This window comes from Ovis canadensis, chromosome 14 (assembly GCF_042477335.2).
Source record: "Ovis canadensis isolate MfBH-ARS-UI-01 breed Bighorn chromosome 14, ARS-UI_OviCan_v2, whole genome shotgun sequence".
NCBI lineage: Eukaryota > Metazoa > Chordata > Mammalia > Artiodactyla > Bovidae > Ovis > Ovis canadensis.
The window spans coordinates 63,866,240-63,893,994 of NC_091258.1; the positions used below are offsets into that span (position 1 = coordinate 63,866,240).

The 27,755-nt window shown below is 62.2% G+C and overlaps 1 protein-coding gene across 6 annotated transcripts; it reads right to left on the reverse strand.

Moving 5' to 3' along the window:
• Positions 1-76: 76 nt before the first annotated feature.
• Positions 77-27,755, reverse strand: CIC (capicua transcriptional repressor). 6 transcript variants are annotated; one of them, XM_069550843.1, is made up of 21 exons: positions 27,629-27,755; positions 21,665-24,460; positions 9,502-9,651; positions 9,180-9,414; positions 8,950-9,079; positions 8,672-8,854; positions 8,426-8,591; positions 7,053-7,255; positions 6,739-6,964; positions 6,046-6,149; positions 4,612-5,827; positions 4,334-4,521; positions 3,834-3,955; positions 3,571-3,737; positions 3,184-3,474; positions 2,765-3,087; positions 2,229-2,482; positions 1,976-2,130; positions 1,764-1,895; positions 1,175-1,306; positions 77-1,071 (listed from the first exon to the last, which is right to left on the reverse strand). In XM_069550843.1, the coding sequence occupies exons 2-21, from the start codon at positions 24,447-24,449 to the stop codon at positions 704-706; spliced, it is 7,530 nt and encodes a 2,509-aa protein (XP_069406944.1). In that variant the 5' UTR covers positions 24,450-24,460; positions 27,629-27,755; the 3' UTR covers positions 77-703. The 6 variants fall into 6 exon arrangements, with proteins under 6 accessions (XP_069406944.1, XP_069406942.1, XP_069406943.1 ...); XM_069550841.1 differs by having other exon boundaries at positions 27,183-27,693; XM_069550842.1 differs by lacking the exon at positions 27,629-27,755 and adding an exon at positions 26,843-26,962 and having other exon boundaries at positions 1,976-2,127.

The window sequence follows — 27,755 nt, forward strand, 5'->3', positions numbered from 1 at the left end:
TAACCCCACGGCCATCTGGGGGCCAGACTGGTATGACCCACATCCCTTCTCCCTTGAGAGCTGGCAGCCACACAGGTGTGTTAAACAGCTTTAATCTCGGTCATTGCGTCTTCTCAGCACAGTAAGAAATATTGCACATGATCAACATGTTTTGTTCTGGGGATGGGGACGCGGGTGGGGGAATCACCTTCTTAGAAAGTACAACCCAAGTTGGGAGGGCAGAGGGGGTGCGGAGAGAACCCTCCCCGTGCCTGTGGCAAAGTGCAGGAGCCCCCACCCCCAAGCTAACCTGAGTCCAGCCCCTCTGGGGAAAAAAGGGGTACATGAACTCCCCCTACTCCACAGGCACCTCCCTGTGGCCCGAGGCCCACACTACCCTCCAGCTGGCAGCCCTCACACGAGCCATTTTGCATAAAGTACAAGTGAAAAGGTCTGAAGGTAACACACTCCAGGTTATGTACAGGGGCTCGATGGAGGGAGACTGTGCCCCGCTTCCCCTCAAGTCGCCCCCTGTCACAGGGGGGGGAGCTGTTGGGGGAGGGGGGTAGACAAGGGAGCAGGCCTCATTTCGCCCCCAACTGGAAAGGACGAAATGGCTTTACTGGGGAGGAGGCAACCATCCTGCCCCCCCATTCCTGCCACCTAACATACTGTCCATGTCCTGAGGGGGGTACTGTGGGTCTGGGGTCTTCTCAGGAGCCCCTCACCTGCCTGTGGCAGCTGTCGAGGGACCAGAGGGGGGTGGTGAGGGTTGGGGGGGCCCCTCCCAGCCAGGCTGTCCAGGCCCCGGCTCTGGGGGTGGAGGCAGTGGCGGGGCAGCCGGGGCTGTGCCAGAGTCCGAGCCAGGTGAGGTGGGGTCGGGGCCCCCGGCGGGGCTGGGAGTGGGGACAGGGGCAGCAGCAGTGCCAGTGGGGGGCGGTCCGGGGAGGGGGGCCTCAGCTCCCGGGGGCTGTTCTGAGGGAGTGGCCGCTTGCATGATCTTCTGGCGCACCTCACGGATCTTCAACTGCAGACAGACCTTGGAAGGGAAGATGTCCGCGTAGCGGGCCTGGAAGGCTGCCGTGGCCTGGGCTGTGGGCAGCAGGGGCAGGTTGGGAGGGGGAGAAGGGTAGGGTGAGATGAGTACGTAGGCCCCCTCCAAGTCCCCCGCCCCGAGACTCCCAGCTGTGCTCACCTGATGGGAAGAAACCGTGGTCCTGGAAGAGCTGCATGACCAGAGCCCGGCGCTGGTCCAGGGTGCGCCGCAGCGATGAGTAGGGCACTTTCTCATACTCCAGCTCCCCGAGCACGTCTTCGGCTTCTGTGCCTGTGAGCAGCACAGGGAGCCCGGTCAAGCCTCCCACCACCATGCAAGGGTCCACTCAGCCCTCACTGAATCCTGTTTCACACTGGAGTTCAGAGAGGGAACCTGCCCAAGGTCAGATGGGACCTTAGGAGCCTGTGAAACTCCGGAACCGAGACACAACTACGGAAGCCGCTGCATCCTGAGTCTGTCCTCTGCCGCAAGCAAAGCCGCCACTGCAGTGAGAAGCCCGAGCACCTCAACTAGAGAGGAGACCCCGCCCGCCACAACTAGACAAAGACCATGCAGCAACGGAGACCCAGCCAACAAAGCAGAACACCTCCACAGCCCACCCTTGGCCTGCTGTCCTTGCTCTCAGCGACTCCCGGCCAGCTCTCTGACCTTTAACCCTGTTCCTGAGACCCCACCCCTCTTGGAGGCCCTGGGTCCTCCACAGCTCTGCCTGCCACCACGCTGGCACCTGTGCGGTCAAAGGTGAAGATGTCGCCCTCGCACTTGGCACTCTTGGGGGTGTTGGGCTCCGAGCTGCAGCTGGAGCGCCGCCTCATCTTGCGCTTGGGCGAGGTGGGGTCCTCGGGGGCCGAGTCCAGGTCTGTTCAGACAGAAAGCAGGCTCAGGGGCCTTGGCCCCCATCTGTCCCCCTCCTCCCCCGGGCGCCTGGCGCTTGCCTACCAGTGGAATTCTTCCTCTTCTTGCGGTAGGAGCCCAGGATGGCCCGGGGGGAGGTGGCCAAAGACTGCAAGGTGGGCGAGGGCAGCACCTCCTCAGGCCGGAACTCAGGCAGCTCGGCAAAGCGCTCTTCGAAGTCCACCTCCGACAGGACCCTGCTGGAGAGCAGGCAGGGTCACCTCCTCTGCCCCCGCCTGCAGCTGCCCCCTCTCCCAGCAACCCGCACGCTCCGCCCAGTCCCCCAGCCCATGCTCACTTGTCCACAGAGTCAAAGGTCTTCTTCAGGGGCGGGGGCCGCACCTTCACCTTCTTGCTGGCACCAGCCGGCTCCTTGCGCTCGGGGGTGTCCCCGGCCGCCCTCCCACTGCCGCCCTCGCTGCTGCCGCTGCTGCCACCAGGAGCTGGGGCTGGAGCCAGGGCTGGACTGGGAGGGGTGGGAGGCTCCCCACGGCTCTCCAGGCCCAGCCCAGGGACACGCCAGTCTGAAGACGAGCTGGGGAATTTGCTGGCCTGGGGTGTGGGGTGGGGAAGGAGATGGAGAACACTGGGGTCAGACTCACCAGGGCAAGACCCAGAAACAGAGAGGGATCACAGAGATGGATACTGACCACCAAGATACAGAACTGTGGGCAGGACCCAGTCGTGCAGACAGACAAGCCTGAGGCCAGAGGAGAACCCACAAGGGCGTGGTTCAGACAGGTAGAGGGAAGAGGGGTGGGACAGAAGGGCAGACAGGGGACAGAGGAGCAGAGCCAAGCAGTGGTGGCCACCCCCAGGCTGCTGGGCACTCACCATGGTCTCAGGGCCCTTGGTGCTGGTCTGATCCTCGGCAGGTGGGGGCAGCGGGGGACTGCTCCGGGCTGTGGGAGTCCAGGTCTCGGGGGGCAGTGGAGGGGCTGGTGTTGCTGGCCTCCCCTCAAGCTCTGACTCGGACACTGGGGGCTCACGGGCTGGGCCAGGCTCCAACGGCTGCCGGGGTGCAGGGCCTGGCCGCCCAGGACCACCAGCCTCAAAGGAGCCCACAGGAATGCTGGCGATGGCCGCCTTTACTTTCTGGGGGGCTTTAGGGGTGGGCCGCTGGGCCTTGGGGGCCACTAAACTGTAGGTCATGGAGCCTGCGGGTGTAGAGAATATTTGCTGAGCCAGGCTTGACAGGAACCCATCCCCTGGGTCCACCCAGTCAGCCCGCCCTCACCTGGCCTGACACCCACCTGTGGCACTAGGGAAAGGGCTCGCAGGGGCCGGGGTGGCAGCAGTGGGCGCTGGTGGGCCCTTGGGCAGGATGGGGGCAGCAGGTGGGGTGGTGCTGGTAGCCACAGTGTAGACCAGGCCTGGGGGAGCCTGGGATGGCTGGGCCAGAGGTGCTGAGGAGGTGGGTACGGGGCTGCCGGGGTAAAATGCTGTGATGACGGGACCACTGGCGGCTGCGCAGGTGGGAGGCAGCTGGGGACTGGGGACAGGCGACACGCCCACCTGGCCAGGAGCCAGCAGTGGGGCTTGGCCTGTGGAGAGAGACAGCAGAGACAGGGGACCAAGTTAGGGCCTGGGCTGCCTTGGCCCCACCTGTGGTCCCCAGATGCCAGCCGGGCCCACTCCACCTGAAAGCAGGGGCTGCACGAAGGCGGGGCCGCTGGGCCCCAGCGAGGTGAAGCCCAGGGCAACTGAGCTCGTGGGTCCGTACGAGGTGACTGTTCCAGGCTGACTGGACGCAGGACTGGTGCCCAAGGGCAGTGCGTGCCCACCTGCTGACTGCACGTAGGTGATTCTGCAGTAGGGAGAGGCAAGGGGAAGGTGTGACGAGGGCTGGGCCCCCGAAACCCTCCCCTGCGCTGACTTCCAGATGAGAGCTCAACTGCCATACCTGGTGGAGGAGGGCAGCAGGACCTTCTGAGGCTGCGAGGCAGGGCCGGGGAGTGGGGCCGGGCTGAGTGGCGGCACCAGGCCGCTGGGTGTGCTCACAGGCACCGGAGTCAGCTGGATGATCTGCGGGCAAGGGAACCACAGGAGGGGCTGAGCTGGGGCCCCAGAGTGAGGCAGGGGAGGCCTGAGACCTTGGAGGCTGGATCTCAGCAGAGACACGGAAGGGAGACATCGGACTGGGGCTAGGGAGGATGAAATCAAGGGAAAGAAGGCAGCAAGAAGCTGCAGACAGAGAAGGGACAAGGGACCAACGATGAGGGCTGAGGGCAGAATCAAGATGCTCAGACATCAAGCCAAACAGTGAGACAGAGGCCCAGACACCAAAGGGGAGAAAAGGAAGACACCGAATAACAGGCAGACACAAAAACCCCAAGACGCAGAGACGAAAGCCCAGAAGGGGGAGGCAAAGGACAGGTGGGGCTGCCACTGAGGTGCCCTTACCTTGCTGGGTGGCTGAGCACCGTTCTGCACAGGTACTGAGAAGGGCGGGCTCACCAGGGGCAGTGGCTGGCCGGCCCCACCTCCCCGCACTGACATGCTGGGGGTGGCCAAGGGTACGAGTACCTTCCCGGGCAGCAGCTGGGCTGAGCCGCCAGGGGGCGGGGCCTGCACAGGAGACACTGACTGGGCTGCAAGTTGAGAGACGGGGGAGCAGGTGGTCACACAGGAGCGGAGGCAGCCAGGGGCCCACTCCTCGTGCTGCCCGGCCTGGGCCTCACCTTTGGGGGGCGGGGCGGAGGGTACGGACTGCAGGATGGGGATGCCAGGAGTGGGTGCGGTGGCAGCCAGAACTTTGCCGTTGGTGGAGGTGCCCGGTGGGAGGGTGAAACGGATGCTGGTGGTGGGGGCAGGGCCGCCGGGCGCCGCTGCCTTGGTCCCAGGGGCCGGTGCCACTTGTAGTTGCTGGGGCAGCGTGGGCAGAATGTACTGCACCTGGGTGATGCCCCCAGCCTTGCCCAGGGGACCCGGCTGCAGGATGCCCAGGGGCACGGGCCCATTGGGGCCACTCCCAGCACTGGCCCCCGAGCCAGCAGCCGCCCCACTGCCAGGGCCCCCCTGGGCAATGAACTGGACAGCAGGTGGCGCTGGGGCCCCATAGCCCGGGGTGCCCACCAGCAAGTTAGTGACAGTGGCCGGCGCCTTCCCCACAGTGCCCAGGAGGGGCCCAGCCACCAGGTGTGGGGCCGTGGAGGTGGCAGCTCCTGACTTCTTGTCCGAATACACTAAGCTGACGCCCAGCGGGGAGCCCCCCGGTGCCCGGGACCCAGTGACCGCCTCAGTCCTGGCGCCGGCTGTGTCACCAGGAGACGCTTCGGCCCGGCTGGGAGCGGGGAAGGGCTTGGAGGCAATGGGCACAGGTGTGCTGCTGACGGGCCGCACCACGTTGGTGACCATGGTGGCGGCTGGGCGGGACAGGGGCGTTGCTGGGGCCCCGTAGGCCAGCGAGGGCGCTGGGGCTGAGGGCACGCGCGCGCCACTGCCCTCCCGTTCCTCCTTGGTTGAGGGCAGGACCAGTGTCTGCAGGACGCCTCCTCCCACGCTGGGAGGCACCGCGATGACGGAGGGGCCTGGGGGCTCCAGGCCGCCCACGCTTTCAGGTCTCTTGCGACGGAAGGTGACAGGATCCGTGGGGAGAAACCGGGTGGCCTTGGAAGGTGTTGCTGGGCCCCCAGTTCCAGGGGGTGGGGGACGGAGGGGGCCTGCGGTGCTGCCCTGACCTGACTCCTGGGCCTTGAAGGTCCCTGAGCCCAGTGGAAAGGAGGTGGCGGCTGAGGAGGAGGAGGCAGCAGGCGAGGACGCGGAGGAGGTGGGCCCGTAGCCTTTGCTGAAGCCTGCAGGTGGATCTGGGGGCCCTGGAGGCTCAGGGTCCAGCGACGGACGGCAGTGAGTAAAGGACGAACGGATCACAGGCGAGAACACCTTCCGGCCAAAGCCCTGAATGGAAGGAAAAGCGAGACACAAGCATGTCCCCATTCCACGTCCTGCCTGGCAGCCAGGCCCGTCGAAGGCCTCCACTCATCCAGGCTGAGACGCCCATGGGGCAAATAGCTCGCCCTCTGGGCCCTAATCTGCCCCCATCTTGACACACAGAAAAGGAACATTCTCCCTCCCAGGACACACGGACCAGACAACATCAAGCCCCAAGCCCGCACCTTGCTGCCCTCCGGGTCCTCCCCAGAGCTGTCTCCACTCTCGCTGTCAGTCACCCGCTCCTTGCACTTGAGGTCGATGTCAGTGGTGCCGAAGCCGTCGTCAGCTGAGGGAGCAGACGCAACAGTGTTGGGAAAGGGCTGGGCGCAGGGCTGCCCAGAACGGAGGGTCTGAAGCCTGGCTCTGGCCTCAGCTCTGCCCTGTGTTGGCTAAGTGTTGTCCAGGAATGCTGTTCCTCAGCCCAGGTGTGTCCACCTGCCTGCCGCCAGACCCTGAGAGCAGGGAACGGCACCTGACCCTATGCCCCAGTGGCCCGGCCACACTGGTGTCCTCAGGCTTCCCGTCTGGCCTGCAGCTTTTTTTTTTTTTTTAAACATTTATTCATTTGGCTGCACTGGGTCTCAGTCACAACACTTGGGATCTAGTTCCCTGACCAGGGATCAAACCTGGACCCCCTGCATTGGGAGCGTGGAGTAGTCTTAGCCACTGGACCACCAGGGAAGTCCCTGACCTGGGGCTCCTCGAGGGCAGGGCCAGACTACCTTGGTAGGGCCTGAACTAAACAGGCCCAGGATCACAAACAAACGGGGAAGGGAAGGAAAAGGGGCCTAACGACCTGAGCCAAATCTCTACCTACTTTCCCAACCTGAACCTGCTGTTCCCCGGCTAGGACTCTGGGTCCTGAGACAGCTTACCAATGACATCATCGTCCCCCTCCTCCTCACAGATGACCATACGTTCCTCATCACTGGTCATGTCCTCACTGGCTGCACGCTGGGAGCGGGAGGCCCGGGTGGGGAGCAGTGGGGGCCGTCCACTGGCTGCCAGGGTGCCTCCCTCCCCAGGCGCCGCAAAGGGGCCTGGAGCCCCATACTGGGTGGAGGGCTTTGGGCCAGCGTAGGATGCAGGGGCAGACACCATCTGCAGGGCAAGTGCAGGGAGAGTTCAGCCAGGGCAGTCATCTCCCTCCCTGCCCGTCGCCCCTACCCCTGCGGCCCGCCCTCCAGACCTGAGTCAGTTCCTGCAACGCCTGGCTGTCTACCTCCCCACCATCCAGGCTGTGGACCCCACTGTGGGAGAAGGCGCGGGGCCGGGCTGAGCCAGGTCCCCCAACAGTGTGCAGACGCTCTCCCCCACAGGAGCCGCTCCCTGGAGTCTTGGTGTCTGAGCTTAAGAGCGTCTGGGCCGTGACAGACAGGAGCTCTGAAGACACTGCAGGGCGGAAAAGAGACAGAGTTACAGTCAGGAAGCCTGCTACCAGAGCCTAGGCTGGCCAAAACATCCACAGACACTTCTAAATACTGGGTGGAAGCAGGTTGGACTTCCTGGGCCACCAGGCAGGAGAGAGGCACCAGCCACCAGCCCAGCATTTCCCACTATTTCCTGTCCTCTGGGGTTTCGAGGAATGAGCCCACTGCTCCCTGGGAGGTGGCCCTTCTGAGGGGAGAAAAGCCTGGAGACAGATACGTGCAGAGCTGCTTAACCGACAGACACTGGACTGTCTGAACCTATGTTCCCTGGTCTCAGAGCGAAAGGAACATCCCTTGCAGGGCTGTGGGCCTGAACCCAAGGGATCTCCAGAAAAGTGCCTCAGGGCAGTGCACTCTATAGACACCCTCAGTCAGCAGCAGTAGCCAATAAGGGCCTTTTCTGACTGCGGCCCTGAGAACCAACAAGCTAGTTTTTTGTTTTTTTTTATGACTTTATGTACTCATTTACAGGCTGTGCTGGGTCTCTGTAGCTGTGCTGGCTTTTCCTGAGCTGCAGTGATCCTTAGCTGCAGTTTGCAGGCACCTCACCATGGTGGCTTCTCTTTTGCAGAGCACCAGCTCTCGGGTGCATGGGCTCAATAGTGATGGCTCGAGGGCTCCAGAGCTCAGGCTCAGTAGCTGCGGCATACAGGCTTAGTTGCTCTGTGGCATGTGGGATTGTCCCAGACCAGGGATCGAACCCACGTCTTCGGCATTGGCAGGCGAATTCTTTACCACTGAGCCACCAGGGAAGCCCCCAAGCTGGGGTTTAAATTCAGACTCGGCCACTTCCTAGTTTTTTGTGACTTCGAGTAAGTGATTTTGCCTCTCTGAGCCTCAGTTTCCTCATCTGGAAAATGGGCTTTGGTTTTGAATGCTACACATTATGCTCTAAGAAGTGCCTGTCACGTAGTAAATACTCAGTAAATGACACTTGATGTTGAGATTTCTGTTTGGCTGTATAACCTCCTTGAACCTCCCTGACTCCTTCACCACAGCTCAGTGTCAGGGCCTTTGCAGTGAGGGGATCAAAAGGAATGAAGCCGAGAGGAGCTTCTGGGGAAGCAGGCTGAGCAAGCAAAGGGGAGAAGGGCTTCCCACAGGAGGGAAGAGGGCAGAGGGGCTCACTGACCTCCAGGGGCAGCGGCAGTGCCTGTCTCCGACATGCTCCGCTCCCTTGGCTCCTTGTGTCCTCCTGCCAGCCCTAGGCTCGTGGGCTTGGCCTCTGAGCTGGACTTCTTCCGGTCCTTGTTGCACCACTTCCAATCTGGGTGGGCCTTAAAGTGGGCCTCTTTCACCTAGCAGGAAAGGGCAGGAAGACCCTTCACTCATCCACCCAACCAGAGGAAACTGAGGAGCTGAGAGGTGGCAGTATTACCTGGAAGGCCAGGTCATGGTACTTCTGCTTCTCCTTGGGCCCCAGGGCGTACCACCACTCGCCCAGGATCTTACTGACAGTCCGGTTGTCCTGGTTGGGGTGGCGCTGGTGGACCAGGGCCCGGTGCCGCTTGCTGAAGATCATGAAGGCATTCATGGGCCGCCGGATATGGTCCTTCTCCCGCTGCAGAAGACACCAGCCCGCAAGGGATTGTTAGAACCCGGAGGATGGGCTTGAGTGGCCTCAGGGTGAGCTAGGGATGGGTGGAGATGAGACACCTTGTTGGGGCTGCGTCCATCCTTCTCTGAAGATGAGTCTCGTTCCTTGGGCAGGGCGCTGAGGGACTGGGTCCGGCGTTTCCCGGGTGGCAGGGGCAACTGGATCTCAGGAGACATGATGGAGAGGAAGCTATGGGGAATGAGATGTGATGGAGAGAGAGCAGCAGGGACAGGGAGAGCTGAGTCTCCAGCCACGCCCCTCCCCTGGTCCCAGACCTCAGGGTACTCACGCATCGTCGTGGTCACTCTCTGTCTCGCTGTCCAGTCGCGGCTCTCCTGGCGGTCCAGGGGCCTCCTCCTCCGTGGTGGGAGGGGGGCCCTTCCCAGGTTCCACCACCCCCGAAGTGTGGGGGGGTCCGGGCCCTGGGCTTTCAGGGCATGTGGCTCCTGGGGGCCGCCCCGGGTCAGCATTCCCTGTCCCACCGGGTGGCTGCTCGTGAGCAACGGCTGCCGACTCAGCAGGTTCTGGGGGTAGAGCAGCGGGCGAGTCAGAGGGCTCCGGGGCCATCCCGACCCCATCCCCGGGCCTCCCCACAGCCCCCTGCCTCTCACCTTTGCTCTGATCGGAGGCCACGGGGTGGCTGGCAGGTTGCTGGGCCTCACTTGGCTGTACAGAGGGGTCAGGCTGGCTGGGGGCCAGGAAGGGGACTAAGGAGTGCCAGGGGAACACGGCCACAGAGCGAGGTTCCACATTTGTCCACACTGTGGGAAGGAGTCAGCTGAGTGGTGCAGCAGGAGAGCCAGGCCTTGACACCCCCTCCACCCAAAGCAAGCTCTTTTCCACCCTGGACAAGGTGCCGCCCCCTCTTCTTTACACCCTCTTCCCCCATCCCAGAGCGCCCTGGGCTCAGGCGTGTGACATCACTCAGGAAGAGCTCCTCGCTGACAGATTTCTAGATTTATAAGAACGAAAACAGAAGCAGGGAAAGAGTCCTCACACCCCACGCCCTCCCCCACCTCTACCTCCACCAGCCTTGCCACCAGGGACCAGGCCAGAGGAACGACTGGCTCCTGTCGCAAACCAGGCCATGCTTGCATGCCATCTCACTCTCTGCGCGAGGCTAGAGACCCTCCCCTAGTCGCACCCCATTCCCATCACCACGCCTCATCTGACAGAGCCCCTCACCTTGGCCTCACATTCCCTTTCTCTTTTCTTGAGGCAGATGGCCCAACCTCCTCTCCCACTCCTCTCCTTCCCTCCTCTCCCCACTACCCACAGGGCATGGGATCTCAGGCCTTTCTCCTTGCCTCCCTCCCCCTACCACACACCCCAGGGACCCAGACCTGCCCTTCCCCGGCTGGGCACTGGTGGCTCCAGCATCCTTCTCTTTTCTCCTCAGAGAGAAGTCTACTAATTGTGACGAGGCCTCCCCGCCTCCCTCACTTGAAACTCCTGTGCTTTCCTCCAGTACAGTGGCCAGCCCTCTTGCCCAGAAAGATGGAAGGGTGTGGTAAGCTCCTCAGAAGAAAAGACAGGGACAATAGAGCAGACAACAGAATTGTTACAAGACCCTGCCCAGGCAAGGCAACAGCGCCAGGTGTTTCCTTGAGAATATCCACAGGAAGGTACCTCCCTCACCAGGGGCCAACCTTCTGTTCCAGGAGCTGGGTGATAAGAGAGCCAGCCTGAGGCTGCGGCCCACCCTTGGCTGGACTCCTGGGGCTGGCCCAGGTTGGGAGTGGGTCTCCTTCCCACTGCCAGCTCCCTGGGGGAAGTTGAACCCACAGAAAAGGCCCCTGCTAGGGGAAGACCATGAAGACAGGAGGAAAACGCCCTAGCCCCAGTCCCCATCACTCCAAGCTCCCCCTGATCTAGATCAATTTGACCTCAACTGACCTCCCCCCCCAATGCCTTCAGAAGGCTATCCTCGTGGAGCCCCTATGGGAGACACTGGCCTCAAGACCTGCTTCTGTGAGATGCTGCCAAAACAAGAAGTAGACATCAAGGCAACAGGAGAGGGACAAAGAAGCCAACGCTGGAGAGGACTCTAGATACTATGAAAACCCCATCCCCACTACTGGGGCCCTGGAGCCCCACAAGCCTGCTGGGCCCTCAAACCCACAAGAGCCTCTAAGCAACCTGGGCAGGTCCCTCTCTTCACAAAGATCTTGCCTCCTGATCTGCTGGGTGAGAAAGAAGAGGCCCAGCAGACAATGGGAGGACCGTCCTTTGGTCCTGTCCCTCCTGAACTCCTCCCCAGCGCACTACCCTCCAGGTTCCTGGGTCTCGCCCTCTCTCTCTCTGAAGAGCACACCACAAACACATCACTCTTGAGCAGACAGCCCCTCACTCACAGACCCAAGACCTGTCCTTAGCCCACTTCTCAATCACAGCCCCCAGCGCCTCCCCACTCTGTTTCACACCTGGGACCAGGCATCACACTGCTACGACTCTAACCCATGCTCCGGACCAAGGTACTCTGCACCCCTCACCTCCTATGACAACATACCTGTTCCACCCCGCACCTAAACCCCACAGCTGTCCCCAGCTACGCCCCACTCTGCACTCTTATCACTCTGCTACACTCCCACCTGCCGTCACTAACCACTTGGCCCAGCCGAGCTCTGTAACTTTCCCCTCTACTCTGCCGCCACCGTTCTCGTAGTGTAACCCCATCACCATTACTCTGCACTCAGCACCCCGACATCTTGACCCCTGCAGTCCCAGGGCCCAGGCGCTACTGACCGAACATGCCGAGGCCACGGGAGGCCGCGCCGGACGCGGGCACCAGGGGCCTGTGGGCTGAGTACATGGTCCGGCGCGGGGGGGCCCGGCCGGGGCTCGCGCCTCCTCAGCGGCCGTCGCCGTTCAGCCCGCCGCCGGCTCCTCGGCCGCTGCCGCTCGGGCCCGGGGGGAGCTGGAGGCCGTTGCCACATGCCCCCCCCCACGCCGCCCCCCTCCGGCCGCCCCACGCGGGGGGGTCTCTGCCGGGCGCGCCTGCGCACAACGCCGCCTGCCTCCCGCCGCCCGGGGGGCGGGGGGAGGTCAGAGCGCGCCGGCCCCGCCCCGCCCCCCGGCGCGCGCGGGGGCCGTCACGGGGCGCGCGGCACGGGGGCCATCGGCACCGCCCCCTCCTTCTCCCTCCTCCCGCGCGGAGCCGGGCGGGCGGGGCAGGTGGGGCGGGGCGCGGCGCGCGTGCGCGGGGGCGGCCCCCTCCCTTCCCCGTTCGCTGGCTCGCTCCCTCCCTCCCTCGCAGCTCCGACGGGTAACGGCTCTGGCCCCGCGCGCCCCGGCTGCCGGCACCGCGCCCCGCCTTTCCGGGCCTGGAGCCCGCGGTTCAGCGCGGGGTCGGCCTCCGGCCCCGGGCGGGCAGACGGACGAGCGTGCGTGCGTCCGTGCGCTCCGAGCGAGCCCCGCGCCGAACCACCGCCGCCTCCCCGCCCCGCCACTACTACGCGCTCCCCTCCCCCCGCCGCACCTCCCCCCGCCCCTTCCCCGCTTCCCCCGCGGCCTTCCGCGCAAGCCCGGCCCACCGCGCGCAAATCCATTGGCTGCCGCCGCCGCGCGCGGGTCAGGCCCCGCCGCGCCCGCCCCCATTGGCCGCCCCGGGGGAACGTCAGTCATATGCAAATAAGAGCAGGGCGGGGCGGGCTCCGGTTGGACCCAAGCCGGCCCGGGGCGGGACCGCGGGAGGAGGGCGGCAGGGAGGGCGCACTGCAGTAAAGGCACCGAGCCAGGGGGGCGGTTCGGGGCGCCTTGCTGCAGAGGCCCGGGGCTGTGGGTGGTACTTGTGTGTGTCCAGTCCGCGCGAGGAACACGCTCACGCGCGGCTCGGCCCACCTCCCTCACGCCCACCTAGGGCGCGCACGGCCCCGCAAGGCAGACGAACTGCGTGTAGGGTTGGGCCGGCCACCCCTGAGCCCTCACCAACTCTCACAACAGCAGTCACAAACTCACACACACAGACACACACTCCTGACAGACCTTCCTACCACACCCTTTACCTTATACACACCCCAGGGACACATGTACCCTCCCTCTTACACTCTCACACGAAGTCACACACCTAGAACACTTCCTCACATAATGTACTACCTCCGATACTAACCGTCCATTGTGCCCCACCCACAGTCACACACACTCGTTCTCACCCATCCTCTTCACATCACCCATTTCATACATGCCCTGTCATATATGCTTCATCAAAGCATATACTCCTCACACATCCCTGTGAATCATCATACAAACCACACGACATATTAACAGGCAGAATTATCTCCTACACCTCATCACACTCACTGTTTGTCCACTGCACACACCCTGTGTCCCTCTAACACAACCAACACTCGTGGCCTTCCTGGTACTCCCAACCCCAACACAGGTAACTCTCACAAGTGCCATCATACTGACCACACACACTATATAAACTTACCCCAGTGAGCACTACTTCAGTACCCTGGCTCATCAGGTATACAAAGTGCCATGGCTGTTTGCCATCATTGAGCCACCCTACCTGACACTTGGCAGCCACCTGGGACCCTCCACCTCACAGTGTAACACAGGAGGCCACTACTCTAGGTTGTGAGTCATTCTTTTCAAAAGAAGGAAGAGGGGAAACTAACACGGGCTGCTCTGTTTGGGGAGCTTGTATGTATGACCCTGTGCGTTGAAACCTCACAACCACTAGGGAAGTACACTTTATTATGCCCATTGTTCAGATGAGAAAGTGAGGCTCAGAGAAACAATAAACGGTGCAAGATCATGCAGCTGGGACATAACAGCCCAGCACTCCAACTCAAGTGCTCTTTCCGCTACTGAAAATTCAACCTCAGGGTGGACACAAGCAGGGACTCCCACCCCAAAGGTCTGAGAATGTGTTCAAAGATTTGGAGAGACTGATGAACTATAGAAAAGTCAGAGGGTACACGAAGAGTCACAGACAAGGTCTGGGGCCTACCAGGCACAGAGGCAGTGGCCTTGGATCATGTAAGAGGGGCCCTGAGGTCACATCCTGTGAAGGCAGAGGCCTGGGGTCACAACTGGGCAGGTCAAGACTGCACAGGCTCAGATGGACTGAGACTGAGCTCCTACACAGGTGGGATCAGTGACAGGCACAAACTCTTCCCAGCCTTCTGCACCTACAGAGATGAAGGCATGGAGAGGGGGCAAAAACCAGGTAACCTGAGCCCAGCGGGAAAGGGGAGGTCTATAGCCCTCTGACCTCCAGTGACTGCAGGGCCAGACTCTTGGCTGTGAGCCTGGAGAGACCAACACAGGGACTATTAGGTGACCACCCCCTCCTCCCTATGCAGCCCCAGACTCAGACCCTCCATTACCTCACTGCCCCAGGGACTGCAATGTGAAGCAGAAATCAAGGCTGAAATCAATGTGGCCTGCTCTATCTCCCCATGGCTGCCCCCTCCTCTCCCCACCGGTGAGTCACCTCCTGGCAAGTTAACCCCTTCCCCACTGCAATGCAGCTCAGGGACTGAGCTCAGAGGAACCCTGCCCCCAGTACCCCCACTTCTGCTGCGTGAGAAAAGGAGCTAAGCCTGGCACAGGAGGGAAAGAGGGCCCCAGGCATCTGGGAGGGTTGCACATCTGGTAGAAGGCAGTGCCCACAGAGGAGGGATGGGAAGAGGCCCCTTACAGGGTAGGGGACAGCCAAGTGGGGGCCCAGCCTAGCAGGGAGGGGCCGGAATCCGGGCGGGAAGGGCCCCCCTGCCCTGGGCACTGGGCCAGCCCTATACTTAGTTTCCATTGTTTGGAATGGAGGAACCCTGGGTGGGGGTGATTAAGAGTAGAGAAGAGGGAGCAGTTCCCTGTCTTCAGCCATCCCCAACTCTTAACTGGGGCCTCCCTGGTTGGAAAATGCTGAGGAGGTTCCCCAAACCAGGGCCTCAGCCCCATGTGAGAGGGAGTGCTTCACCACCCTTCACTCAGAGCAGGTACTGGGCAGAACTACAGTGCAGCTCGCCCCTGCACTACCGCGTAACCAACTCCACAAAAGGTTTGGCCCCAAACAATCCCCAGGGCACCACTCCACCCCAGCCTGGGGACAGGGAGCCCAGACAGAGACAGCAACTGCCACCCAGGGTGGCACAGGCTGAGGCCTGCCCAGAGCCCTGGGGCGCACAGCCAGGGATGCTGACAGACTGAGGGACAGGCAGACATGCCCTGAACTCGCGGGCCCCCGTTTATTGAGCCCGAGAGGCACCGCGCCCTGCCGCCTGCGGCTCCCCACCCTGCTCTCCAGGCCCGGGTCCCCGCCTCGGCTCACCACCCCGGTGTCCCCAGCTCCCCTCACCCGCTCTCCACATACACACCCACCCACCCACCCCGGGCGGAGTCGGCGACGGCCAGGGTTGCCTGGGGAACGAGCCCAGGATTGGGCTGGTGCTGCTCGGGAGGGATGGGGGCCTAAAAATAGCGCCGGGGTGAGTCAGTGTGAGTAGGGCTGGGGTAGGCAGGGGGACCAGAAGGGAAAGAGAGGCAAGCGAGAGGTGTGGGGGAGGCTCCCCAGGGATTGGGAGATGAGCGGGATAGGATGGAAGGAGGGATGTGGATTTGGGGGTAGAAAAAGGAGTCAGGGGGGAGTGTACAAGTGCCGGGGCTGAAAGGGCTGGTCCGCTCGGGCTGAGGGAGGCGCCACTGCCTGGGCGGAGGAGGGGGCGCCGCCCTGCGTTCTCCTCCCCAACCCCGCGCTCACGAGATTTTCCACTCGCCGCCTGGCCCCCAGCCAGCCCTTGGCGGGCCCCACAAAGCCGCTTTGTGCTGGGAGGGCGGGCGGGCGCCCGGCCGGCCTGACACCCACGCGGGCCGCGGCGGGGCGCGGGCCAGCTGGCACCCGAACTGTCTGCTGGGGGGGAGGTTCCCCCACCCAGCCCGATAACGCGGCCGCGCAAGGGTTAATGGCGCAGGGGCGGGGGGAGCAGATCTCGACCAATCGGCGTCGGCGGGAGCGACAGCAGCCAATGGGAAGACCTGAGGCCAGACGCCCCGGGCCTACCCCCTAGGGCGCGGGAATGGGCGCGGCCCTGACTGGGTGCAGGTCTGGACCCACAAAGCCCCCGATGCACCCTCTTTCTCTGGCTGCTTCGCATGAAACAGGCTCAGAAGGGGGTAGGATCTTGCAGTCAGGAGGTGGCACGATCAAGATTTGAGCCCCGGTCTGCCTGGCTTCACGATTAGCTTTTCCACCGAAATGAGGAGACGGGGGTTCCCTGGCCCAAGCCCCCAAGCGGAGCGGGAACAGGGAACGGGGTGCAGGCGGAGGCGGCGGCGCGGCAGGCGAGGGTCCAGCCGCCTGCGGTGCAGCCGCTGCCGCCGGTGGTAATGGGAGCCAGACGCCGTCGTCGCCGCTAATGCGCCTCCCTCCCTGCCACTAATGGAGCCATTAATGCCCGGGCGCCGGGGGCTGCGGGCCACACGCCACCGCGGCGTTGCGCATGCGCAGGCCAGCAACCCCAGCCACCCGCCGCCACCAGGAGGCAGCCTGACCCCTTGCAGTGCCTGGCGCTCGGGGTTCTTCCAAGAAATCTCCAAGACTCACTCCTGCTACCTCAAAAGAGCCTCTTCTCTCCTCTCTCCTGTAATTCACCCTCTTTTCCCAGGCTAGGTCTCCTTTCTATCCAGGGGTCTTTGACAGCCTGATCCAACCCTCTCCCTCTGCTCTGAACCGTTTCTAGGCTCTTCACGGGGCTGACACTCAAGCGTGGCTCAGCTGTACCTGTCTTTCTTGGCACCCTTCTGCCAAGCCTAGGGCCCATGTCAGCTCCAGCCTCAACTGGCCACTTCAAGACCATGCACTTTCACCCCTCCTGGCCTTTGCTCCTGCCTATGCCTGGATGGCCCTTCTCTTCTACTACCCTGAAATCCACTCATTCTTCCTGCTTCAGCTCCAATGTCACCTCCAGTGAGAAGCCTACCTGAACCTCCCTCATCACCTCATTCATTAAACCAGAGTTGCTTCTCTCCTCTGCCCTCCTCCGGCTCTGGGCCTCCCTCTGCTCATCCTTACCTGTGCCTGCATCCACATATGCCTTTCCCACCCACTTTACCCCAGGGCTGCTCAGCTTGGGCCAGGGAGAGGGGTGAAGAGAGACTTCTGGTGGGAGAGAGGGCGGTTATTGTTGGAGACAAAACAGAAATTCTGGTTGGGCAGAGTATGGATCTGCGGAGTCAGGAGGATTTCCCCATCACCCCGCTGCCCCCCTGGCTCTTCTTGGGGCCTCATTTTCCCAACGTACCCAAGCACAGTGGGTGGATACTGCTTGGTCTCTGAGATTCTGTCTGTTGGGATGGACTACTCGTGGGACTCAGTTAAATGCAGCTGGCACCAAAGTGTCTTCTGAAAGGTGATGGGGGTAGGGGTGGTAGGGGTGATCCAGGTCATGCCCTCGAGCAGGTGGGTGGGCAGAGGAACTGCTTTCCTGCTGCTCCCCCACAGCCGGATCTCCTAGCTTGGCCCCCAAAGCCCCCACCTTCCTGCCTGTCTTGGGAACAGGTGCTTGGGTGTTGATGGGTCTGTAGGATAGCTCCCGATAACTCTCAGTAGCTTTCAGGACAGGAGCGGACATTTGTCAAGGACCAAGAAGGGGCCTTCAGGCCTAGACATTACCCCAGCACTCCCCAAAGAGGGAGCAAGAGACCTGGTGCTTAGCAACTCTCAATGACTTAGAGGAACAGAGTTTCTGATGTGCGCAAAGTGGGAGTGGGGGCTAGGATAGGGGAAGCAGGTCTGTCTAAAGAATGCGGGAAGGAGGACCAGAGGGTAAGCCAAGGGTGGACCAGAGACAGAAGCCCACGATTGGGGCGGTGGGGGGGTGCAAAAGAGAAAGAGGGTGGAATGAAAGCTCCAACGAGGACTGATATCTAAGGAGGTACAAGCCAGGAAAGCCAGAGAGCCAGACTCAGGGAAAGCCAGACAGAAGTCCACAGAGGGAGACTCAGCTGCAGAAACGGAGACCTGGGCAGAGACAGACATAGGCACCCAAGGGAGAGACAGATATGCAGTGGCTCAAACAGGCAGATGGGCAGACAGGCCCAAGAGAAGGGGCACTGCCTGTCAATACAGGGAACCCAGGCAGAAGCCAGGAGCTGGAAGGCAGGCCATGCCAAGCACGAGGCTGAGACATCTGGCCTCCTAGGCCAGGGCTGTAGGCCCTGGGGCGGCTTCCTCTCCGGGGGAGCAGGCGGGAAGAGTCAGAGGGAGGTGGCGATGGCAGCTGGCTGGCCCGGCCATGCACAGAATGCGGAGAATGCCGGCCCGCCTGCTCCAGCAAGTCCCCCAGCGGAAGCAAATGCCTGGCGGGGGGCAGAAGCAGGCAGGCTGCCCTGGGCCACCCCCTCACACCTGCTGCCCTGACAGAGGGTCAGGCCCTGGCATGGGCGGGCCAAAGGGTGATAGCTTCACTATGCCCCTGGGCACTGTCTGCCCTGTCTGGGCCTTAAGACAGAGAAGGCCCCAAGGTGCCTACCTCCCAAGGCTTTAGGAAGGCCTCTGAGAGAAGAACAAAAGGGCCCACTGGCTGGGAACCTGAGGGCAGCCTGGATACCTCAGCATGGGTGTAGTCAGGGAGGCGCGGCTCAGAACCGCCAGGACAGGCACTGGACAAGTTCTGACGACCAGGTGGCTTCCAGCAAGGGGCCTCCCCTCCCTGAACCTCAGTCCCCCTCCCGCTACCGACGACAAGGCTGGAAACTGGTAATCCCTATCTCATAGCGTCAGGAAGTTTCAAGGAGGCAGCCCCATCCCTGCGGCTGGGCAGTGGTGTGTGCTCAATAAAGCGGGGTACTGTTATTGTCATCATTACTGAGAGTAACGGGCTCTGGCGCCAAACAGTCTGGGTTCAAATCCTGGCTCTCCCTGTTCCTATCTGGGTGACCACCGGCAAGTCACTCAGCCTCTGGGGCTGCAGTTTCCTCCTCTGTCCAGGGGAACTAATGGTCCTGCTGAGCTCCTGGGGTGTGATCACGACTCAAGTAAAGGTGCACTGAGCACTTACTGAGCAGTGTGCCGGGCACATGCATGGGTAGTACTCAATACTCTTACTTCTGGTAGCAAGGGTCCTGTGATCTAGATCGAGAGATCTGATTCAAGACACAGTCCTGCCCCTTCCTGGCTGGGTGACCTCCATCAGGACTCATGTTTCTGTCAGGGCCTCACTTTTCCTCATCTGGAAAATAGTAGCAGGAACCCTGCCAGACCACCCTGTTAGGCCCCAGGTCACCCTCCCCACGCAGCTGCAGTGAGGGTCATGACCCAGCGGTGCTATATGTGAGGGCAGTGTCAGGGGGCTGCAGGCATGTGGGGGGTGGGGAGCTGAACGGGATGGTTATAGAGTCCTTCTGCTTCAGTGTCTTCATCTGCCTAAGGACAGAAATCCCTGCTGTGTCCACTTTGTGGAATTTTGCTCATATCAGCTACAAAATAACAAATGTAACAAATGTTAGGGGTGAGCATGAGGGGAAAGCGCTGTGCCTGTGTCCTCCGCCCTGGGTCTGGGCAGGAGCTGAGTGAGGGCAGGGCCTGGGCTCCTTCCTACACTAGTCTTTGTTCCAGCCCAAGACACAGCGGCTCCTACAGAGATCCACGTCTACCTCCTTCTTCCCTGGTTTCAGGGGCTGGAACTCCCCCTATATGGTACAACCCTCCATAGTTTCCTAGTGCCCTCAGGATAAAGTTCCCAAGTCTTAGAAGGACCTTCTATGATCTGACTTTGATGTACTGCTCACCTATGCAGCCACACATCCCAACACTCACCCATGGTCTAGAGCCCTTGACTTTGCAGATTCAACTTCCTTTAAACTTTGGCTCTTGCCTCAAGGCCTTTACACAAACTCTTCCCTCTACCTGATGGTCCTCCTGCCGGCCTTGCCAGGCTCCCTTCTGCACACCCTTCAGGCCTCACTTTAGAGGGCTTCCCTGGTGGCTCAGACGGTTAAGAATCCACCTGCAATGCAGGAGATCTGGGGGTTCGATCCCTGGGTTGGGAAGATCCCCTGGAGAAGAGAATGGCTACTCACTCCAGTATTCTTGCCTGGAGAATCCCATGGACAGAGAGGAACCTGGCGGGCTATAGTCCACAGGGTTGCAAAGAGTCGGACATAACTAAGCGATTGAGCATGCACTCACGGCCCCTTCTCTAAGAAGTCCTCCCTGACCACCCCAGCCCTGACCACTCTGGACAGCCACTATCTGGGGACAGGTTTGTCTACTCCAGGAACCATGAGCCCTGTGAGGATGGGGCTGTGTCATTAGCGTCAACCAGCACAGGGCCAGGCACAGAGAGGGCCCTCAGTCAACAGTAAATGAATAGGTAAATAAGAAAAAGATGCTCGGGAAGGGGTGAGTGACGTGTTTGTCACCCTCCATGAAAGTTGCTCTGACAAGGCCCAGGCCAGATGGTTCTCCAGCCCCATCTCAGAAATGTCTCGCCCCCACCCCTGGCCTCAGCCCTCTAGCCACACCGGCTGTCCTCAGCTGTGCTCCTTCTGACCTCGGAGCCTTCCCATCAGCCTCCCAGGAGGTTCTTCTGTCCCAGGGTTGCAGGTTCCAACTTCTCCTCCAACCCCTGGCTTACATGTCCTGTCCTGAGGGCAGCCAGACTAGGTTCACCTCGGGAGGCATGCCCGGCACACCCCCGGATCCCCGCCAGGGCACTGACCACACCTGTGCTATTTACCAGGTACAGCAGTGAAGATGAGGTCTCCAGGCCTGGGCCTGCCACCACCTGGCAGAAGGACCCACTGGAGCCTCAGTCTTCCCATCTGTAACCCAGGACTGTGGCCAAGTGGTCACGAGACAGCCAGCCTGGGTTTGAAGGCTGGCTCCGGGATTTACTAGCCACGTGACCCTGGGCAAGTAACTAACCTGACCTCAGTTTCCTCTTTTTTTTTTTTCCTGGCTGCATCATGCAGCCGGAGAAGGCAATGGCAACCCAATCCAGTACTCTTGCCTGGAAAATCCCATGGATGGGGGAACCTGGTGGGCTGCAGTCCATGGGGTCGCAGAGTCAGACATGATTGAGCGACTTCCCTTTCATTTTTCACTTTCATGCATTGGAGAAGGAAATGGCAACCCGCTCCAGTGTTCTTGCCTGGAGAATCCCAGGGACGGAGGAGCCTGGTGAGCTGCCGTCTATGGGGTCACACAGAGTTGGACATGACTGAGGTGACTTAGCAGCAGCAGCAGCATCACCATGCAGCAGCTTTCAGGATCTTAGCTCCCTGATCGGAGATCAAACCGGGGTCCCCTGCAGTGGAAGCGTGGATTCCCAACTACTAGATCATCGAGAAACTCCCAGTTTCCTCTATAGGAGCCTACTCACAGCAAGGTTCAGTATGCTGTGAGTGCTATGTTAAGGGGTGGGTGTGAGGTTAGGAGACATAACCTACTCACAGTGCTTATCACGGTGATGCCCTGTCAGTTCTCAGGCCATGGCAGTTGTCATCGTGATTACCATCTCTGTTACCCCATCAGCTCTAGGGGGGGTGGGAGGGGTGGGGCTGGCTTTGAGCCTGCACTCTCAGCAAAGGTCTGCTGACTGGTAGACCCCAACCAGGAGGCCTCTGGAAACACTGCACTGACCCTTCAAAGTCCACATGCTCAGCCTGACACAGGAATTTCCATGGGAACTTCTGTGCAGATGGGAGGCCAGCCTCCCCTTGAAAGCCCCCCAGGGTGGGGAGCTTACCTCTCTCGAGAGCCACTTTGCCAGTCGCCCAGTACAAAATGAGCCCTCACCCAGCCCCTCCAGCAAAACCTCTTACCTGTCCCAGGCCGGCCCATGATGACTTCCTTTTTGGGAGCAGGATGGCTGGTATAGCTGCTGGGCACCAGGACAGGCAACAGAGCAGCGGGTGAGGGGTGGAAGGCCACCGGCTGGAAGGGTGAGGAAGCCAGGCCGAAGGTGGGCATCGGCTGGGCCACAGCAGTCGGCGCAGCTGGAGGCACAGTGATGGGTACCGGGGCCGGCAGAGGTGGGGGCAGGCCAGGCTTCCCACTGGCCACCCCTGCGGGCACCGGGGTCTCTCGGCAGCCCCGCCCGGGGCCTCCGGCCCGGGCCTCACTGCCAGTGCCCACCTCCCCGGGAAACTTGGAGGGCAGCGGCACGTCCGGGTTACGGACGATGACGGGCGAGTCCCGCTGCACGGCAGGCACCCGGCGCACGGAGGGCCCAGGGTCCGAGGTCAGACCGGCAGGTGGAGGCAAGAGCAGCAAAGGTGAGGGCTGGCGGGAGCGGGAGAAGGGCACGGCGGGCGACACGGCTCGGAAGCCGGCCGGCGTGGAGGGCGTAGGTGTGTGGGACACCGAGTCCACGCCAGAGTCTAAGCTGTCACTCTTGGGGAAGTCTGGGGCGGCTCCTCCACCCGCTGCGCCGGAGGCCCCCAATGCCCCTGGGTGGGGCAGCAGCTCCGTCTTCCGTCGCCCAGGGCTGATGGGCACAGTAAAGGTCAGGTTGGTCTGAAAGGTGGGGAGGATGCCAGAGGAATGGCGCTCTCGGGGGGCGGGTGGCGGCGGGTGGGGGCCCAGGTCTGGTGGCGTCAGCACGCCCGCCTTAGGGGTGCTGGCGCTCAGGTGGCGGCTGCGGACAGCGGTGCGCTGGATGACGGGCGAGGCATTGATGGGGCTGAAGTTGGCGGGGCGGAAGCCGAACAGCGGCGATGGTGAGGGCGACGGGGCTGGCGAGAAGGGTGACTGCGTAGACACAGGGGAGAAGGAGGGCGTGCCCGAGCGAGAGCTGCCCAGGGACACCAGCATCACTGCCGCCTCGCACTCGTCAAACTCAAAGCGAGACAGGTCAGCGGGGGCCACCAGGCGTGGACGGGAGTCTCCGCGGGCTGCCACGCTGCTGGCCTCGCTGTCCCGCGATGTCTCGTCCCCCCAGTCGAACTCGGTGCTGCCCTCGCGGGCTGCCACGCCTGCCGGCCGCCCAGCCCCACCTGGGCCGCTGTCCGCCAGGCCCTCCATCTCCTTGGTTCGCATGGACAGGTGACGGGAGCAGTAGCCCCGCCGCTGTGACTCCTTCATGCAGCCGTCTCTCGAGCACAGCCGTCGCCACTGCTTGCCGTTGAACTTCTTTCGGATTCCGTTGGGTGTGCAGACCACGTCACCCTTCTTGTACTTCTGCTGGGCCGCTGTCAGGGGCGTGCGGGCCCGGGCGGCCGGCGCAGCCCCTTTCTCCAGTGAGGCCACGCTGCTGCTCCGGCTGCCGCCCTGGCTCCCCTCCTGGCACGGGGAGGGCTGCTCACCCGGGCGGCCTGGGCCTGCGAAGGCAGGAGACTTGGGTGGTGGTGACAGGAGCTGGGGCGGCAGTGGGAGCAGAGCTGGGGTGCCCAGGGCGGGCGGGTGCTTCTCCTCACCCTCCTCACAAGCCCCAAGGTTGCCACCAAAGCTTATCTTGGAGACCTCGGCATCCTCAGGCTGCTTGGGGTCCAGGGCAGCAGGGCAGGGGGGCAGGGTGGCCCCGGGCTCGGCCTGCTCCTCCTCAGGGCCTGCCGGGGGCTTCCTTGGCAGGGCTTCAGGCTCCCAGGGGGGCCGCAGCAGGCGGAGGCTGGAGCGGGCCACCCACACCGCCTCCTCGGGCTCCCGGTGTGGTGGCTGAGGCAGCTGCGGCAGGGCGGCTGGGCCCAGCTGGGAGCTGGGGCCAGGGCCAAAGCGGACCTTGTAGGCGGCGGGCTTGGTGGCCACCTCCACCACCACACCCTCCCGGTAGGCTGCCATGCCAGGCTCCACGCAGGTACAGACCGCTGTGCCCACCGCCAGCGCCCCTGGTGGGGGTGTGGTATCCAGAACCACATCCACACCCCCGCCAGGCACCCCCTCATAGAAAGTCAGGGCCCGGTCCCCATGGAACTGCACACCCAGGTCCTGGCTTCGGCGCACCTGGCGCACCACAGCCGGCAGGAAGAGGCCGTCCCCGCGCCGAGCCAGGACTCGCTGGGACCGTAGCTGCCGCAGGTCGTAGCCCCCGCTGGTGCTGCCAGGGGGCCAGGGGCCCAGACCACAGGCTTCGGCCGCCTCATCCTCCAGATCGGCTGAGTGCTCGCTGGCTGTGTCGGTGGAGGAGGAGCGCGTGGAGGTGGGTGGCCGTGGAGGCACCCCCAGGGCGCCAGCTTCCTCGGGGGTCCGTGCCCGCTCTTCAGGGGCACCCGCCGCTGCACTGCTGCCGCTGCCGGCGCCATGCTCCTCCACATACTTCTTCTTGGGCGCTCGTGACTTGAACGTGGCCGTCTTTCGGCTGAGTGATGGCTCCCAGCGGCCCGCCTCCCCCTCCACCTTGGGTTCTTCGGCTGGGCCTGGGGCCGAGTCATCGGCTTGCAGCTCCTGGGGCAAGCCCTCGGCCCCCGGGCCCCGCTCAGCTTCCTCCTCCTCGCCCTCCTCAGCCTCTTCTGGCCCCGGCTGTTGCTGCTGCGCCTCGTCGTCTTCCTCCTCTGGCTTGTCCCCCTCCCCAGCCCCTCGCCGCCTCAGGGCCTTGGCCCTGGTGGCTGGTGGGGACTTGCCACTGCTGCCAGAACCTGGAAGGCTGGTGCACGCCTTTTTCATGGGCTTCATCTTTTGTCCGCCTGCCGGGTGAGAGGATAGACAGGGATCATTGGGAGCAACCTCAGGAACCCCCCCTAGACCCAGTGTCCCCCGAGACTTCCCACTTGCTAGGGTTACTTCCTCAACTCCATGATCCCCAAGGTCTCCTGCCTGGCTGTGTTCAACTCCTGTGGGCCCCTGGCCGGCACCCAGACACAGACTGGCACCCATATGCCCTGAGCTATATGCTCTGGTTCCTTGGGAACACTCACATACTCTGCTTTCTCTGCAGAGGACAGTAGGTGCAGGCACACACTCTGACTGCCCCAAGGGAACCACGACTAAAAGTAACAGTTCATACCTATGGAGCACTCACTCTGTGCCAAGCCCTGGGCTAGACTTGCCTTTATTAACCTATTGCATCCTCACCACAGCCCTAAGAGGCGGATGCTACCATCAGCTGCATTTACACGGGAGGAAATTGGGGCACAGAGAGATCAAGCCACTCGTCCACATCCATCCGGCTGGGAAATGGCAGAGCTGAGATCTGGACCCAGGTAATCTGGCCCCAGAGTCTGTGCTCCTAACCATTTCAGTGTGCTGCCTGTCACATGATCCAGAGGGCACGCTTCCTTGCACTGTCACTGCCCAGAGAACACACGCACTCACACACACAAATGTACAAGCACACAGTCACAGAAAGGGAGGTGACTGGGCTGCGATGTGAGCCTCTCTCTACCACCCCCACCCCAGCCCCGGACAGCCTGGCATGGCCAGGCATTGTGGGAAGGAGTGGGCAGCTGCAAGTCCCAAGGGACAGCTGCCCACTCTGTTCTGCACCCCAGGCCTGCCAGGTACAGCCATCTCCCTAGATCCTGGCAGAGAACAGGCAGGGGCACGTCTGGGGCAAGAGCTCATACCCAGTGCTACCACAGGGCTGTACATAAGCGCGCGCACACACACACACACACATAGCACACACACACACACACAGAGACACACACATCACACAGTGGGACACAGGGCTACACCCCAGGGTTTCACGGTCCCTCTGGATGGGAGCCTGCCCCTCCCCCCACAGCACCCAGCGTGATACCCGAAAGCCCAGCCACCCCCCTTCTGGCCTGCTTGCATCCCCGCCCTGCCCGGGCTGGCTCTGGCAGGGTGGCTGAGCTGACTAGGCCCCCCTGGTCCCCAAATATGCCCTCGGACTCCAGGTGGGGGTAAGTGGGAGAAGGTCAAAGACAGCAGGACAAGCCCAGCAGGCCAACCTCACCCACTTCCTGAACAGTCATTACTGCCCGCCCCCTTTCAGGCTGCCCTGAGAGAAGAGAAGGGAAAAAACTTCACTCTGAAGTGACTAAAAGAACCTGAGAGGCCAAAAAGGGGGCCCCCGGCAGGGTTGGGGGACCCAGGACCATAAGCCAAAGAAGATCCGAGGCACCCCTGACTCAGCCTTCAGGCTCCCCCGGGACCCCGACCTCATGCTCTCCCACTTGGGGCCTGCTGCTGCTTAGGAACCTGCAGTCCCAGGCTGCCCCTTCTCTGAGACAATCCTGGGGTCCTCTCGGGCAGAGGCTGGGGGCCCCGGGGCTTCTCACAATGCGGCAGGCACCCAAGTATCCAGGAGTTGGACAGCCACCACCACCTTTTCCCACTGGCCCGCTGGGCCACCGTCCTGGGCACTGAGACCGGGCCCAACACAAACCTTTGCATACCCCACCCAGGGCCTACAACCACACTGCCTGGTCCAAGTTCTTCACACCAGAAACCAAGCCTCTTTTTTTCCCCTGGGGCCTACTCTCTTCCTGTCCACCCTCTCAGGATAACTCCCACCCAAGGCCCTCTTGGGCCCTCACCTCCCTCAGAATCTAAGCAGTAACTCCTGAAGCCCAGGCTGGCCTAGGCTTCTCAGGGTCTCATGTCCTCTGCTCCCATCAGGCCTCCTGACACCAGCATCTCTGCCACTCTCTTTCCCATCCTGTCACCATCTCTATCTCCACCTCTCTCTTCACAGGCCCTAGGCCCCCTCCTCTGTCACTCCCTCCTTGTCACCCTCATCTATCTCTGTCACCCCCTCCTCCCAGTCACTCTCATGTCAGCCATCTCTGGACCTGTCACCTTCTCTCCCCATCACCTCTCCTTGTCACCCCCTCCAACTCTGTCCCCTCTCTATCCCTGTCACCCTGATCTAGACCTGTCACCCCTCCATTCCTGTTACCAAGTCTCTGCCCACCACCCCCTCGTCACCCTTTTTCTGTCACTCCTTCTCCCCACCACTTCCTCTACTCTATCCCACCTTCCCATCATCCCACTCACCGCTTTTCCCCTGTACCCCTTCCCCGTCCCTGCCACCTGTCCCCTCTCGGCCCCCAGCACCCCAAATCCCCCCTGCCTGTGTCAGCCCTGGCCCCGCCCCTCACCTCGGGCTCAGCGGGGTTTCGGGGCGGGGGGCCGTGGCCCCGGCTCGGTCCGGTCCGGTCCCTCCCCGCCCCCCCTCCGGCTCTCCCTCTCGATTCTCCCTTTTTTTTTTACTCCAACACACAAAATGGTGAATGGACCTGCAACAGCTGGAGCAGTCAGCCAATCAGCGGCCACAACCCCGCTGACCGGCGCCGTCCTAGACCAATAGATACTCAGAGCCTGGTCGGCTCCGCCTCTCAATGACGAGCGACGCTTGCCACAGCCAATCGTGCCCACCCGGCAGCGCGAGGGGGTGGGGCCAAAGTCCAAGATCGGCCTCCCTCTGGGACCGACACCAACCTGAGCCTACGACCGCCCGATCAGCCTAGGGTCCTGCCCTACAAGAAGTGATGGACATCAACATTGACCAACCGTAGTCCGTCTTAGTTCAGAATGACGAATACAGTATCCAGTCGTCTTACACTCTAGGCCGGAACCCAGCCTCTATGAAGGACAGTAGCCAATGAAGTGTAAGAAGGCGGGGCTAAGGAACCGGCTCTCCAATGAGCAGGCTTGGAAGGCGTGGCCTGAGCGTTTGTTGACCGGCTGGTCGCAATTCCTGCTGGGAGTGATAGTCTTCTTACGTCTCTGGCCCATAGTCGACAGTACATGGCAGACTACAACTCCCATGTGACAGAGTGCCTGGAGCTCTGAAGAACCCGTGCGAGGAGAAAAAGTCGAAAGGGCAGTTCCTCGTGAGTCTCACTGGACGCCAGGAGCATCTTAGACCCAGGGCCCCGACTCACCCGGATTCCCGGCTCTGGCGTCGCTGCTGGCTCCTCTCAGTGGCGGCGGTAGCGGCTCAAGGGGGAGGTGCGAGGAGCAGCCAACCGCCACCCTCGAGCCCCGTACCCAATCAGCAGCGGTCGGGGC

What these genes read in the sequence shown, in the direction of transcription:
- CIC (XM_069550843.1), bottom strand. Translation starts at nt 24,449, where the DNA reads ATGAAGCCCATGAAAAAGGCGTGCACCAGCCTTCCAGGTTCTGGCAGC. An exon ending in ATGGACGCAGCCCCAACAAG is followed by an intron (nt 8,855 to 8,949) that starts GTGTCTCATCTC and finishes TGTCTTCTGCAG; the next exon opens with CGGGAGAAGGACCATATCCG. An exon ending in GGGGGACGATGATGTCATTG is followed by an intron (nt 6,150 to 6,738) that starts GTAAGCTGTCTC and finishes CTGCTCCCTCAG; the next exon opens with CTGACGACGGCTTCGGCACC.